This window comes from Gambusia affinis, linkage group LG04 (assembly GCF_019740435.1).
Source record: "Gambusia affinis linkage group LG04, SWU_Gaff_1.0, whole genome shotgun sequence".
Classification (NCBI taxonomy): domain Eukaryota; kingdom Metazoa; phylum Chordata; class Actinopteri; order Cyprinodontiformes; family Poeciliidae; genus Gambusia; species Gambusia affinis.
This window is the reverse complement of record NC_057871.1, coordinates 5,741,434-5,755,890: the sequence shown is the minus strand read 5'-3', so window position 1 is coordinate 5,755,890 and position 14,457 is coordinate 5,741,434. Positions and strand designations below refer to the sequence as shown.

Genomic DNA, 14,457 nt, shown 5'->3' with positions numbered 1-14,457 from the left:
TTTAAAAACACTCAGAAAGTAAGTCCCTGAAATCTACGTCATCGGTATCAAAACGTCGAATTACGTAAGGGATACGTAAGGGTGGAGTAGCCAATCCCGCGTCGTGCCGTTGAACACCCGGCAGAAACAAAAGTACCAGAAGCAGAAATTAGCACTAGCTACTAAAGTCGATATTTTACTAAGCGCACCAGCTAACTTGTTAAAACGTGTTGATTATTGTCCTTTACAGTTCGGGGTGCGGTAAGTGGATATTAATTACTATGCAAAAACACGACGTTTTTTTCTTTTATTGATGATTGCCAAGAGTTATCAGTTGGTTCAATAATTGTTCAAAGCCTGTTCAGCTGGATTTGACACTGCACACATTTCATCTGCTTTAGCTCCCGATCTAAGCTCATTACATTCTAGAAAACACGGTTATTTTTGATTGGTGGAAGCTTAATTTGATTTATTAACACTGAAAAAGGACAATTTTAAGACTCTTGGCTTGACTTGAGACAAGTTTTCCTCTGATGCAGTTTGAAAACTACAGTATGTCTCAGCCAAACTTAGCAATGTTAGTTTGACCTAAAGGGAGTTTTTGCAAAACTCAATCTTTAATTGGTTAAATATTTAAAGCTCTAGAATTGTAAATGATAATAATAAATCATGGTTTAATTAATCTCAAACTGTGTTTTATTTATTATGTAATAAATAGACCCAGTTCAACATTATAGGTATGTTGAATTTCCTACATAACCTTTTGTATCCTATTCAATAATGCTGTGAAAAATAGGAGATGCCAGTGATGTCAAACGTTGTCAGTCATAAATATTTCCCAAAACACTAAACGCTGTAGCTAACTGCTGCATAACTTTGTCTGTTTCCCATAGGCTACAATGCTTTCTGCAGGAAATGTTCAGAGTTGCCTCAGGAAATTAGAAGCTCTACTGCGAGTGATTAAGTACCCATCAGATGTTGATTACAGGGGGTAAGACTTCCCAAGTTTCCATTACAAAAATTATTGTGATCCGTCGAATACTTTTCCATTGAAACCTGAATGCTCTTCCTCAATGAGGAAAACTAAAAATTATAGGACCGCAGTTCTGAAAAACTATGTATTTCCAGACTTTATTTATTATCCTTTCATCTAATAAGGAAATTGACAACTGAGAGACAGAGAATGCTTTCTTTCATGGAAGTCATTCATTATGCCGCGAAAGAAACTTTAAGGATAACTTTTGCTACTACAGTTTTTGTTCTTATTGTCAAAATTATGCCAAAACATAAAACATTGTTGAGTTTTCCACAGTGCATTAAGTCAGTGTTTAAATCAGGGGTGTCAAACTCCAGTCCTCAAGGGCCGGTGTCCTGCAACTTTTAGATGTGCCTCTGCTGCACCACACCTGTATAGAATAATTAGGTCATTAAGGCTCTGGAGAACTGATCTACACAAGGAGGAGGTAATTAAGCCATTTCATTTGGGTGTTTTGTACCTGAGGCACATCTAAAAACTGCAGGACAGCGGCCCTTGAGGACTGGAGTTTGACACCCCTGGTTTAAATCCAATCAGCTGACATAACGGTTATATTTGTCCTCAGTGTTGATGGTGTTTGTTTCTGCATCAGGCTTTCCAAAGGAGACCCCTCCTCTTTTCTCCCCATAGTGAGCTTCACCCTCACCACATTCTCTCCACCTTTTGCTGAGCAGCTTGTGGCAGCTGGACTGGAACTGTCCGGCAAAACCGACCTCAGGTTCACTGACACGCTTTATAAGGTAACATGGAGCCATGTAGGGAGCAGAAAGAGAAAGCTTGGTTACATAACCATGAGATTAAGATCTGCTGACTAAGGGAAGCACAAGCTTCTGGCTGCATTGAAAAGTTTTTGCCTCACATATTTTTTCTGATGATAAACGTTTGGCATGAATCTTTAGCGTTATTTTATTTAGTTCTACAAATTTATAGTCTCATACACTTGTTTGCATGTTTTGCCTCCAGGTTCTAAGAGATATCTTCCACTATAAGCCCATACTGACCAAGGAGCAGTTCCTCCAGTGGGGGTTTTCTCAGAGGAAAATCTCCTTCATCTGTGACATAATTAATCTGGTTTTGCAGAGACACAAGCAGCTCCGCAAGGTAACACACATTTAGAAGAAAGATCTGCAAAACTGATTACTCAAATCCAGTCATTTAATAACAACTTAAAACTTTACAGTACCGGTAATTTAGATTAAACTGATTCAGTACAGATATGACAGTTTTTTTACAAAAAAAATCAACAGTTGTGTACTGGGTCATAATATTATGTAATTAAGATCAGCAGAACTAGCTGTGTTTTGTTGACCATATAATTGCACAATTTGACATTTCGTAAATAAATTGCTCAATGGAAATGTCTCAATTTAGAAAAAAACTTGTTTTATGATACGTTTTTGTTTTTTGGCCATATCCAAATTGGTTTATTTTGAAAAATTGCTATGGAAAAAAGATGACTGGAAATAGTTGGAGGATGATAGCAGAGCCTGCTTTTAATGACTTAAAGTGAACAAATTTATTCACCTGGGATTTTTTTTATTTTTTAATGGAAACACTGCAATTGTGAAATTGTGTTTTTCGACATCAGAGAAATATTGACAGAGACACATTTGTAACTGAAACGCAGCTACTATATACAAGTAGCATTTTGAAAAAAGACACAGATATAATTATATGAAGTTAAAACGCTACATTAGTCAGCTGCTTAACAAAAATAATGCAACTGTGAGGAAGTAAATGTATGAAAACTACACAGATCCCAAGGAGGGGGTGTCTTGAAATCTGAATATTATTGTAACAGTGTGTGTGTTTGTTTTGTAGCCCAAAGTGAGATATCCTGCTAAACACAATGTCAGAAAGAAAAGTCAGATGACAACCACTGATGCAGATGCTGTAAGTCTAATACTGAGATTTATTCCACCAGGACTTGATATGTTTTTATTTTTAACAAAGTTCCATTTTGTTTTAGGTGTCCAAACATCCATTTGTGGAAGATCACAGAAGAAATCCTTTACATTTTGCTACTTCAGCCAAAGAAGACACTTTTTCTGCTGATAATGAAGGCTCTACCCATCACTCTGAAATGCCACCCTCTGGTTTATCTGAAATCCCAACTCTAGATGAAGAGGAGTCAAAGGAGAGCTTTTTATTTGGAAGTGTAATGAAAAATAAATTAGATCATAGTTTGTTAGTATTTATTGAATAATTTAACACTGAGCACACATTTTTCTTTTATTAGTCAATTCTTTCTGTCTTTTAGTCATCGGAGGTAGATGGAAGACTCTCGGCCCTGGAGGCTAATGTCGACACTCTTATGTCTGCATTCAACAAGCTGGATATTCTGGAAAAAAGACTCGAGGAGCTGGAGTTCAAAAGTGAAAATAAGGTTTATAAAATATTCAGCTTTTTAAAATCTTAACTTATTAGATGATTTTCAAAAAAATCTAGTAACAGCATTTCCTCAACATCAACGGTTAAAAATGTGTGATATTCTCTTTCACTTTCAGAATGATGAGGAAGTTGTTATGGTACCCAAAGAAAGTTGGGAAAACCTGATGAGCAGAGTGGTGTTACTGGAAGCTAAACTGGAGCTAAGGGATATTCAGGTTGGGCATCAAACTGGAACAATTTAATTCACTGATGTTGAGTCTTTGTAAAAGAGACAAAATATAATTAGAAATATCCAAAACCACGTATTTTATGAATACTTTTTCTCTCCTTCTTTTTTGTAGCTTAATGCTTCATCGCCAGCAGAGCCACTCACCTCCCCCCATTCCTCCCTTTCAGCTGTTGATTCCTCACAGGTGAGAACAATTTCTTACTACTCAGTATCTATCAGGCAGTCACACTCGAATCAGCATGCTTCACACAGACAGGTGTGTATGTTTAGGAAGACAATTGGCAATTAGTTCATTGGAGGTTGGGCGCCCACACCAAGGAGGGGATCTCTTGAAATAAATTATATGTACGTATATAGTTGGGCCCAAAATTACCCATACACCTGGTAGATTTCGATTTATAGTTATTTTCTTCATTCAACCAAAAAAATTGTTTCTGATAGGAAATGAGGCAGGCATCTCTAAAGTATAAATAATTTTTAAGCTTTTAAAAATATTGTTTATATTTGTATTTTAATCAAAAATACACAGATAAAATGTATAGCCTTCTCTGAAATCAGTGGACACATCTTTATGGCTGTTAGAGCAATCTTTGTCGTCTTTTCATGTCACCTTTGTTGTCATGCATCAGTGCAGATTTATGTGTATTTTTCCTAATTGCCACCAGGGGCGCAATTTTATTTTTCTCTCATTTTGAGGTGTTACATTTTTATAAGACAACTAATAACTTTTTATATTGCATTTTCTGAGTATCATTTGTAGAAAATACACACTGACTTCATTTTGAGAAAAAACCTGATGCTGTTTTTTCGTTTGTCCTTGTTTATCCAGAAGGATCTGAAGGAAAGACTGAAGAGGATTACTAGCATGTAAGTTTTCCTTTATGTCATAATTATTCATTAGATGCCATTTAGTTCCCCATTCTATTCAATTAGCCATTAAAGCAGTGGAAACCATGTTCTATTTCCGTTTAATATTACGAACAGACATTTAACATGTTATTCTCTGCTTTGGATTTTCTAATAGAAAGTTAAACCCTCGGACCTTTATTCTTTTATAGCTAGATTTTCCAACATTAGGGTTGTTAAGCTGGTGTTTTATTTTACCTTTTTTGTGTGCTTTTTTTTTTTTAGGATGAAGGAAACTTCTAGTCTGTTAAAGAACAAGGAGTCCTGCACTATCCTGCATCTAACTTCTGATGGCGGAGTCGCATCTTAGCTCTTAATGTTATAGTACATGGACACTTTTCTGTCTTTTTTTTTAAAGTCTATTGATGTATATATATCCCAAATGATCACTTTTATCAATGCATTAAATTTACTACCGGATAACCTTTTGACATTAAATTATTTGGTTTTAAATGGTTGTGAATGTCTATTTTTTTACCACAATGTAATGTTTATTCATTCCATCCTGTATTATTGTCAACCAAAAAAAAAAAAATAACTGTCCACTTGGGACATCCATGCTGATCTGTCTCCACTTCTAAAACTGTCAATAATGGGCACATGACATTTACAACTGGATTCCAGAGTAATAAAAGTAGATGGTATGGTATGATAAATTAAAGTACATCTATACTTTACAGGTCCCATGTTTCAACTACTGGAACTGAAAGGATTTCCTGCTAACATTTTTGCTACGAGATACCACAACAAGGCTTTGGGGATCTAGAGGAATCCATGCCTAGATGGGATGTTTTGGAAGCAAAAGGGAAATTGACACTATTTGGCAGAAGGCCATCTTGTCCTGAGTTTCGTTTATGTCAAAACAAAAAAAGTGAAGACACAAGCTACCATTGTTGTATTACTGTCCTAAATAAAGATTGGAGTATAGTAGCTGATCATTGCAAACTGTAAATTTTAATAATTTAAGAAGACAAAAAGAATCGCCAAAAGAATAACAATGAATATTACGGAGAGAAAAAACTGCCTTCTAACAACTAAAGCTGTGTTTACATCTGTATGGTTTGATGTAGGACTCAATAAATGAAGTAGAAACCTGTTTTACACTCACCTGACGGATCACAAGACAAGTTCAACAATGCTGTTTGATCTCTAGCTGCAGTAGAGCTCAGAAGAATCTCCTTGAATCATTTTTGGGTTATTTTTACAGAATCATCAGGACCCACCTTCCCCCCATCCAAGATTTATACAGCTCTAAGTGCAACCAAAATCTGCAGACCCCACACATCCTGGAAACAAACTTTTTTTAGACTTTTTCTTTCAGGTTACTGGTAAAGAGGGCTATTTGCAAATACCAGCTGTCACAGAGACAGTATTTTCTCCAGGCTTTATTTGATAACAAAACTATCTTCTCCACAGCACCTGTTTGAGCAGGCTACCATCAGGCAATATCAGAACATCTTGACTGATGGGTCACACGTACTCGCATCAGAATATGTTCTTATGAACTCTGGGAGAAGGTTCAGAGTTCTGTCTGGTAATGTCTGAAACACTCATTTGTACCAGTCTCCATTAACCTGATAAATGGCAGACTAACGGGGCCCGGACAGAGGAACAGGAGGTCCAGACAATGACCAAGAGTAGTATGTAGAGGATGTATTGTATGTGAGTGGAAATGGTTATGGGAATGTACTGCTGATCTGACATTTGTGCTTTTATGTATTTTTTTGTTTTTATGTATTTATTCATGGTTACTGTCCTTTTGGATGGGCTTTTATTGTTGTATTGCAGTTTTGCCCTGCTTCCAAGATACATTTCTCCTATTGGAGACTAATAAAATGATCTTATCTTACATCACATCAATGCATATTAGCATCATTCGACTGTCTTCCTCTTGTAAAATACACTATGTAGCCCATGCATATTTTTCTTTTTCTATCTATCTATCTATCTATCTATCTATCTATCTATCTATCTATCTATCTATCTATCTATCTATCTATCTATCTATCTATCTATCTATCTATCTATCTATCTATCTATCTATCTATCTATCTATACTATACTATACTATACTATACTATACTATACTATACTATACTATACTATACTATACTATACTATACTATACTATACTAAACTAAACTAAACTAAAAGCAAAGCAGAACCAAAGGTAAATAAAGTTACAGCTCTGATTTTGAATGGTGGTATGACTCTTACTAACCTTTAGGTTTTGTTAAAATTATTGTGACAATTTTATTCAATTGAACAACCTAGAACTGCTGCTTATTAACTTTCTTCCTTTTTGGGAAATTATACATCGTACAAAGAGCTAAGACTGGTCTAAAATTATTTCGTTGTATTTGTAAATTGTATCCAATAGGTGGCGATAAAGAGAAGGCCGTGAATTAAAAGATTGGAAGTTTTTACGCCCCTGAGCAGGTCTAACAGGGTAATCTATAAATACAAAATAACACAAGACCCATTCCTTAAGTATCAGCAGAAGTAAATCAGGTCTATAATAACATATTTTTCATTCCATGTTCAAATCAGAAGTTTTTTTGTGAAAGGCCTGAAGTTGTTGCCTCACCTGTCAGATTACGCATTGGGCTGTTTAACCCACGGTAAACGCGGGAATTAGTCCCCTTTCAGTGTAATAGGGTTCTGTTGTGTTTGTCTTCGTTGCTCAAATATAGCTTCCTATCTTCTGTGCAATATGGAAGAAAACAAGCTGCCGGACCTGTTGAATGGGTAAAACCTCGCTTATATTACAAATGACTAACATGTGCGAAGGGTCAGATAATAACTTGAATGTTTCGTCGTATGTGGTTTGTTTTGTCTCAATCTCCAGTCTGAGAGTCAACATGTCTATCACATGTATTAGACACGAAAGTAGAGGTATGGTCGTGTTAAATGTGTTTGTTACGTTAAGATAGACCGTAAACAAATGATATATTTGAAATAAGTTTCATACCAGTCTTATGTATGACTTTTTGCTTGCATATGCGCATTACGGTCCTCTTCGATTGAAGGAATTTTGCCTCTCCGCCTCAAAGATTTTGTTTGGTGTTTTTCTTCAAGCAAAATTTTACTCAGTCTTATCCAACTCGCAACCTTTTAAAAGTAAACTTAGATAATTATTAGTTGTATATAAAAAACTGTTAATGACATTACTTATGTCAACTGTTACTCAGAAGTCGGAACAAAAAATTCAACTAATCAGAGATAAGGTTGTTTAAACTTTCATTTTCTCCATAATTCATTAAACTATATCCTGTCTTTGTGTGTCTACAGAAGTGCGACCCGGAAAAGGGATGACTATCTGGAGTGGCCAGAGTATTTCATGGCTGTGGCCTTTCTGTCAGCACAAAGGAGCAAAGACCCAAGTTCACAGGTGAGGGCGAATGAACTGAATGAAGCTACTAAATACTTTGGTCAGGGGTTGACGGTTGCATTTTTATTAACTACTTAACATATTTAGATATTTTAACTGTTTTTGTTGCTCAGGAGTTGACAACAGGAGCGAACACGGAGGGTTTTCTTTAGTATTTGTGTCAAGTTGAACGCAAAATGACCAAACTGTGTGCGTGTGTGCATGTGTGGTAAATAACTGATGTTTTCAGACCTTCTCTCTCCCACCAGGTGGGCGCATGCATAGTGAATCAAGAGAATAAGATTGTTGGCATTGGTTACAACGGCATGCCCAATGGTTGTGATGACGACCTGTTGCCCTGGTCTCGTTCTGCTGATGACCGCCTCGATACCAAATACCCTTATGGTAGGAACACACTGCCATCAATGTGTCCCTCTTTTCCTTTTCCAAATTTTGATCTGAATGAGGTTCTCTTTGTTTTTTTGGTTTTTTTTTTTCATCTTTTTTAACAAAGCACCTCAAAACCTCACATGGAAATTCTCACCTTTAGTCACCTTTAATGTATCGGTTCAATAAGTAAAACTGAGCTGATATTAACAAAATGTTTGTTTCCATCTTGTTGCTCTTTGTGTTTTGGAGCAGGAGGGGTTTGGTCACATGATAGTGATGCTATTACTAACTGTGTTTTCATGAACCACATAATTGTTCAATTTGGAATCACCAAAACAAATACAATTTTTGGAAACATGCCAATATTAAAAAAACAAAAGTTTTTTGCTAAAAAAAGTTTGTGCTGGGATGAGGTGGATTTTAATGGAATGAAATTAGTATATTTTGCAAAACCTTAACGGAGACGCCTTTTCCTTGTCATGAGTCACGTGATCAACAATCGGATGTTACTACTGGTGAAAACAACAGGAAGTTGCATGAGGATGATGGCGTTGCTTTCAATGAATTATCACATCAATAAACTGTTTCATGTGTGATTTTAATTGCGTCTCCTACTTATTCAAAACACTGTAATTGTGAAATTGGGTTTTTTCAACATATGCAAAAATATAAAAATTTGGGAAAATGTGCAAAGTTGTGTGCACATTTGGAATGGAAAGGCAGCTACAGCGTCACAAGATTATGAGGTGTTTACATGAAGTACAGAAGCAATGTCTGTGTGGTTGTTTTTTCACACTGTTAAAATAGTCAGAAAACATAGAAAATATACATGATATCAGTTATTGAACATAACAGCAAAATCAATATTGATATTTGCCCAAATTCTCATACCAGTGCATTTCAAGGAAAATTTTCTCTCAGGTCAAAGGTCCCACTGTTAGATGTGTGCCTTGTTTGTAATGTAATATGTCTAAAATGGATGTAAACTAACCCGCCTCATGTTGTTGGTCTGTTTGGTCCCACAGTGTGCCATGCAGAACTGAATGCCATCATGAACAAGAACAGCGCTGATGTGAAAGGATGCACAATGTATGTGGCTTTGTTCCCATGCAATGAGTGTGCTAAACTCATCATCCAAGCAGGTGAGTGCTTGGATGACAGAGCTGAAATAATCTCATTATTAGGACAGCCTCATAAGAGCCTTTTATTATTAATTTCTAATTTTTACTTTTGAGATTATTTAAAGAGCAAATTTCCCTTAATAGTGCCTGTTGATTGTTGGACTACAACTAACAATTATTTTAATAATTGATTATTCTTACAATTGGATAAAAAATGGACTCCTTGCAGATTTCCCATTTAACCTTTATACACTCTTGGAAATTACATTAAAAATGCAAACCAGCAAATAATTCAGTGCCTTTCTTGTATAAGAAAAATGTTATTACCTAAAATTTAATAACACAACATTCCTTTAGTGAATTTGAACTGAATGAAGCTAAAACCGCCCCCTGATGAGCTTGAGGTAAAACATATTTTTAAAAACAGAGGTATTTTTGTCTTAAATTTGCTAAATGTACTTATATTTTCTGCTGTTTTCAGACTCAAAAAAGTGTTTTCAGACTAATGCTTCTTTCATATCTGTTGTGTAACCTCTGATTGGTTCCTGTGGAAATCTGGCCCCATATCAGTCTAGCATGTCTGTTTGGAAAATATTCTTTGAAACTTAGAATTTATGAACTATCAAAAAATCTTCAGCAGAGCAATAATTTAAATCTGCAAAGATGAATATCATCCGTCTGCTGTAAATCTGATCTGGGTTGAATGTCGTATAACATGAGCTGATACATATTCATGTTTAATGGCTAAAATTGTTTCTGTGTCTCTGCCTCTCTCCATCCAGGTCTTAAAGAAGTTGTATATTTTTCAGACAAATATCATGATACGCCTGAGATGGTTGCTTCCAGAAGGCTGCTCAGCATGGCTGGAGTACAGTACAGGTAGATCACAAACACTGCTTGTTTCCTGCTTTATGTATTTGTCCTTGTGTGATGGAGGGAAATTGAGGTTACTCAGGTATGCCTGGAGATTTAGTAGGTTGAGCTCCTTATTTAGAAAAGTCTAGAGAGCAGTGTTAATTGGATTTTAAAAAGAAAAATGTACTTGACTTTCTTTTTGGGTGCACCGATGGCAGGTTTCTGACTGATCACTGAGCTTTTTATAAAAAGCCTTTTCTGACGTTGTCCAATGCTGGCGTGTTTTTTTTCTTTATCCCCTTTTGTTTCTGTCTGAAAAGTCACTGCATATAGTGACAAAGTTGGCAACAGTGTGGTGACTGTTAGCCATGCATGTGCATTAGTGACCTGGCAGGCAGGTCTGTCTGTCAATCATCTCTCACTGAAACGCTCTCATTAAAATGTAAAAGTGACTGATTTTCAGACCTTTGGTTTATCATGAACACCAACTATTAAGGAAATCGGGGCAGAAATTTAAAATATAGACAAAATAGTAACTATCAGTTTCTTACAACTTGGATGTAAACGAAAGTTAACTTAATCTGATCCCAAAAGTTCAAAAAGTGGTAAAAATAACATCTCCACCACTCCTGCTGATCTGAGGGTTTAATAGTTCCTAAAATAATCACATCATTTCCAAATATTGTAATTATTTACAGTTTTAAGTTCCAGAATAGTTTAAGTATATTCTAAATACACTACAAAATCACAAAAGTATTTTTACTCTAGTTTCTAGTCCAACTAGCTTAGTTTTGTCTTATTTACTAACTTTTACAAGTAACTTTTCAGTGAGATATAGGAGCTTGTTTTAAGTAAATAACTTCTTAACATGGATGAAAAAATCTTAGTTCCACTGGCAGATTACTTCACTGATGGGATTGGAAAAATATCTTCTTGTAAGTGAAATAATCAGGAAGTTATATAAGTTTTTGTCCAATCTGGTCTCCAGATCTCTGCACGTATTTGAGTTCAGAATTCAAATACTTTTTTTTCTTCTCATTGTTAGCCTTTTATTAGATTGGGGAAGTTTCTCTCCCTCTCTAGAAGCTGCTCAGCTCTCGTTGACAGAGCGACGACTCGAACGAACCGATTCTATCATGAGACAGGGGCCATGGCAAGGAATCGGATTGGAAAGGATTGACCTTTGCCCTCTCGACATGCCCTGCTAGTGTTGTGTGCATCATCAACTTGTCTGTGTGATTTGACCTTCAGTATTTCCTCTGTGTTTTGACAGGGAGTTCAAGCCCAAAAGGTCTGAGATTGTTATTGATTTTAATTCCATTAACCACCGGGGAAACGCTGGACTCTGCCACCAGCGCAGGGAGCAGCTGAACCAAGCAGACGGAGAAAGAGCAGATTCTGCTGCTGTGTCCATGAACAACTCCTGAACATGCTGGTGTTCAGTAGGGAAGTAGTTTAATCCTCACAGTTTGGAAAATAGCATTCACCATCTTATTTAGCATGAGCATTGTGTTTGATGTTTTGTTTTTTTTTTATTAACCTTTAATGATGTTTTTTTCTATTTCTTTAATGGAAAAAAAATTCTGTATGTTTTAAAGAGAGGTTTTATTTCTTGATCCATAACTTTACTGTAGCTTTGTTTTTTATTGGTTGTAAATACTCTTAATGCTGGATATCATTGCTACTGTGCATCACTCTGGATTGTTACAGATGTGGAAATTTACCTGTTGTTTGGTGCCATTTTATTAGTTTGCTTCCGTCCCTCCTCCTACTATGACAGCCATCTGTGCCTGCCAGTGAAATAAAAGTGGGATGACAAAAGCTTAATGACTTAATTCTTTTTATTCTTTTAAAAACATGTTCACAGTTTGCATAATTCCATAGGTAATTGGAAAAAAAAGCTTTTTTTTTTTTTTTTTTTTAAAGACTACTTACAATTAGCACAACTCACCACCTAGTTACACGCGGTTTTGATGGGATGTTGGAAGGACTAACTCCTCTGCATACCTGCTGATGGGCCTGTCACGATAACAAATTTTGCTGAGCAATTAATTGTCTCATAAATTATTGCGATAAACGATAATATTTGAAGACCTTTTTACACTGATTTAATGGAAATGACATAACAATGCATGTGATTTCCTGCCAAAGATAGATACACTTTATTTTAAAAAGAACACTTACCACTGGAACTGATAAAATAAACAAAACAACCAAAAACAAAACTAAAATGGATTCTCAGTCTCCATCCATCCATCCATCCATCTTCTTCCGCTTATCCGGGGTCAGGTCGCGGGGGTAGCAGCTTCAGAAGGGAGTCCCAGACTTCCCTCTCCCCAGCCACTTCTTCCAGCTCCTCCGGAGGAATCCCAAGGCGTTCCCAGGCCAGCCGAGAGACATAGTCCCTCCAGCGTGTCCTGGGTCTTCCCCGGGGCCTCCTGTGGGACGTGCCCGAAACACCTCACCAGGGAGGCGTCCAGGAGGCATCCTGACCAGATGCCCGAGCCACCTCAACTGGCCCCTCTCGACGTGAAGGAGCAGTGGCTCTACTGTGAGTCCCTCCCGGATGACTGAGCTTCTCACCCTATCTCTAAGGGAGAGCCCAGCCACCCTACGGATAAAACCCATTTCGGCCGCTTGTATCCGTGATCTCGTTCTTTCGGTCATGACCCAAAGCTCATGACCATAGATGAGGGTGGGAATGTAGATCGGCCGGTAAATCGAGAGCTTCGCTTTTTGGCTCAGCTCTCTTCACCACGACGGACCGGTACTGTGCCCTCTTGATGGCAGATGCTGCGCCAATCCACCTGTCGATCTCCCGCTCCCTTCTTCCCCCATTCGTGAACAAGATCCCGAGATACTTGAACTCCTCCACTTGGGGCAGGACACCTCACCCGGAAAAGGCACTTTACCCTTTTCCGGCTCAAGACCATGGCCTCGGATTTGGAGGCACTAATCACCATCCCCGCCGCTTCACACTCGGCTGTGAACCGCTCCAGCGAGAGCTGCAGATCATAACCTGATGAAGCCGAAAGGACCACATCATCCGCAAAAAGCAGAGATGCAATCCTAAGGCCACCAAAACGGATCCCCTCAACACCCTGGCTGCGCCTAGAAATTCTATCCATAAAAGTAATGAAGAGAATCGGTGACAAAGGGCAGCCCTGGCGGAGTCCAACTCTCACCGGAAACGAGCCCGACTTACTGCCGGCAATGCGGACCAGACTCTGACACCGGTCATATAGGGACCTGACAGCCCGTATCAAGGAGCCTGGTACCCCATACTCCCGGAGAACCTCCCACAGGGCTCCCCGAGGGACACGGTCGAACGCCTTCTCCAAGTCCACAAAACACATGTAGACTAGTTGGGCGAACTCCCATGCACCCTCCAGGACCCTGCTGAGGGTGTAGAGCTGGCCCAGTGTTCCACGACCAGGACGAAAACCACACTGCTCTTCCTGAATCCGAGGTTCGACAATCCGATGGACCCTCCTCTCCAGAACTCCCGAATAGACCTTGCCAGGGAGGCTTAAGAGTGTGACCCCCCTATAATTGGAGCACACCCTCCGGTCCCCCGATCTGCCAATCCAGGGGAACTGCCCCCGATGTCCATGCGATATTGCAGAGTCGCGTTAGCCAACACAACCCTACAACATCCCGAGCCTTAAGGAACTCCGGGCGGATCTCATCCACCCCCGGGGCCCTGCCACTGAGGAGCTGTTTAACCACCTCGGCGACCTCGACCCCAGAGTCCCCAGGCTCAGCTTCCAAAATAGAAGGCATGTCGGTGGGATTGAGGAGGTCTTCGAAGTATTCTGCCCATCGGCCCACAACATCCCGAGTTGAGGTCAGCAGCACACCATCCCCACTGTAGACAGTGTTGGTGCTGCACTGCTTCCCCCTCCTGAGACGCTGGATGGTGGACCAGAATCGCCTCGAAGCCGTACGGAAGTCTTTCTCCATGGCCTCTCCAAACTCCTCCCACACTCGAGTTTTTGCCTCAGCAACCACCCGAGCCGCATGCCGCTTCGCCCGCCGGTATCCATCAGCTGCTTCCGGAGTCCCACAGGCCAAAAAGGCCCAATAGGACTCCTTCTTCAGCCTGACGGCTTCCCTCACCGAAGGTGTCCACCAACGGGTTCGAGGGTTGCCGCCGCGACAGGCACCGACAACCTTGCAA

At 38.8% G+C, this 14,457-nt stretch overlaps 2 protein-coding genes across 5 annotated transcripts; both read left to right on the top strand.

Moving 5' to 3' along the window:
* Nucleotides 1-80: 80 nt before the first annotated feature.
* On the top strand, nt 81-4,994 carry cep44 (centrosomal protein 44). 4 transcript variants are annotated; one of them, XM_044113486.1, is made up of 11 exons: nt 81-240; nt 873-970; nt 1,646-1,755; nt 1,979-2,116; nt 2,837-2,908; nt 2,985-3,173; nt 3,276-3,401; nt 3,523-3,621; nt 3,748-3,819; nt 4,465-4,502; nt 4,767-4,994. In XM_044113486.1, the coding sequence occupies exons 2-11, from the start codon at nt 955-957 to the stop codon at nt 4,849-4,851; spliced, it is 945 nt and encodes a 314-aa protein (XP_043969421.1). In that variant the 5' UTR covers nt 81-240; nt 873-954; the 3' UTR covers nt 4,852-4,994. The 4 variants fall into 4 exon arrangements, with proteins under 4 accessions (XP_043969421.1, XP_043969420.1, XP_043969418.1 ...); XM_044113485.1 differs by having other exon boundaries at nt 1,608-1,755; nt 4,468-4,502; XM_044113483.1 differs by having other exon boundaries at nt 1,608-1,755.
* A 2,036-nt stretch (nt 4,995-7,030) lies between these two features.
* LOC122829153 (deoxycytidylate deaminase-like) lies at nt 7,031-12,104 on the top strand. Its single transcript, XM_044113481.1, has 6 exons — nt 7,031-7,289; nt 7,833-7,932; nt 8,181-8,316; nt 9,327-9,443; nt 10,205-10,301; nt 11,551-12,104. The coding sequence occupies exons 1-6, from the start codon at nt 7,255-7,257 to the stop codon at nt 11,702-11,704; spliced, it is 639 nt and encodes a 212-aa protein (XP_043969416.1). The 5' UTR covers nt 7,031-7,254; the 3' UTR covers nt 11,705-12,104.
* The last annotated feature ends 2,353 nt before the right edge of the window (nt 12,105-14,457 follow it).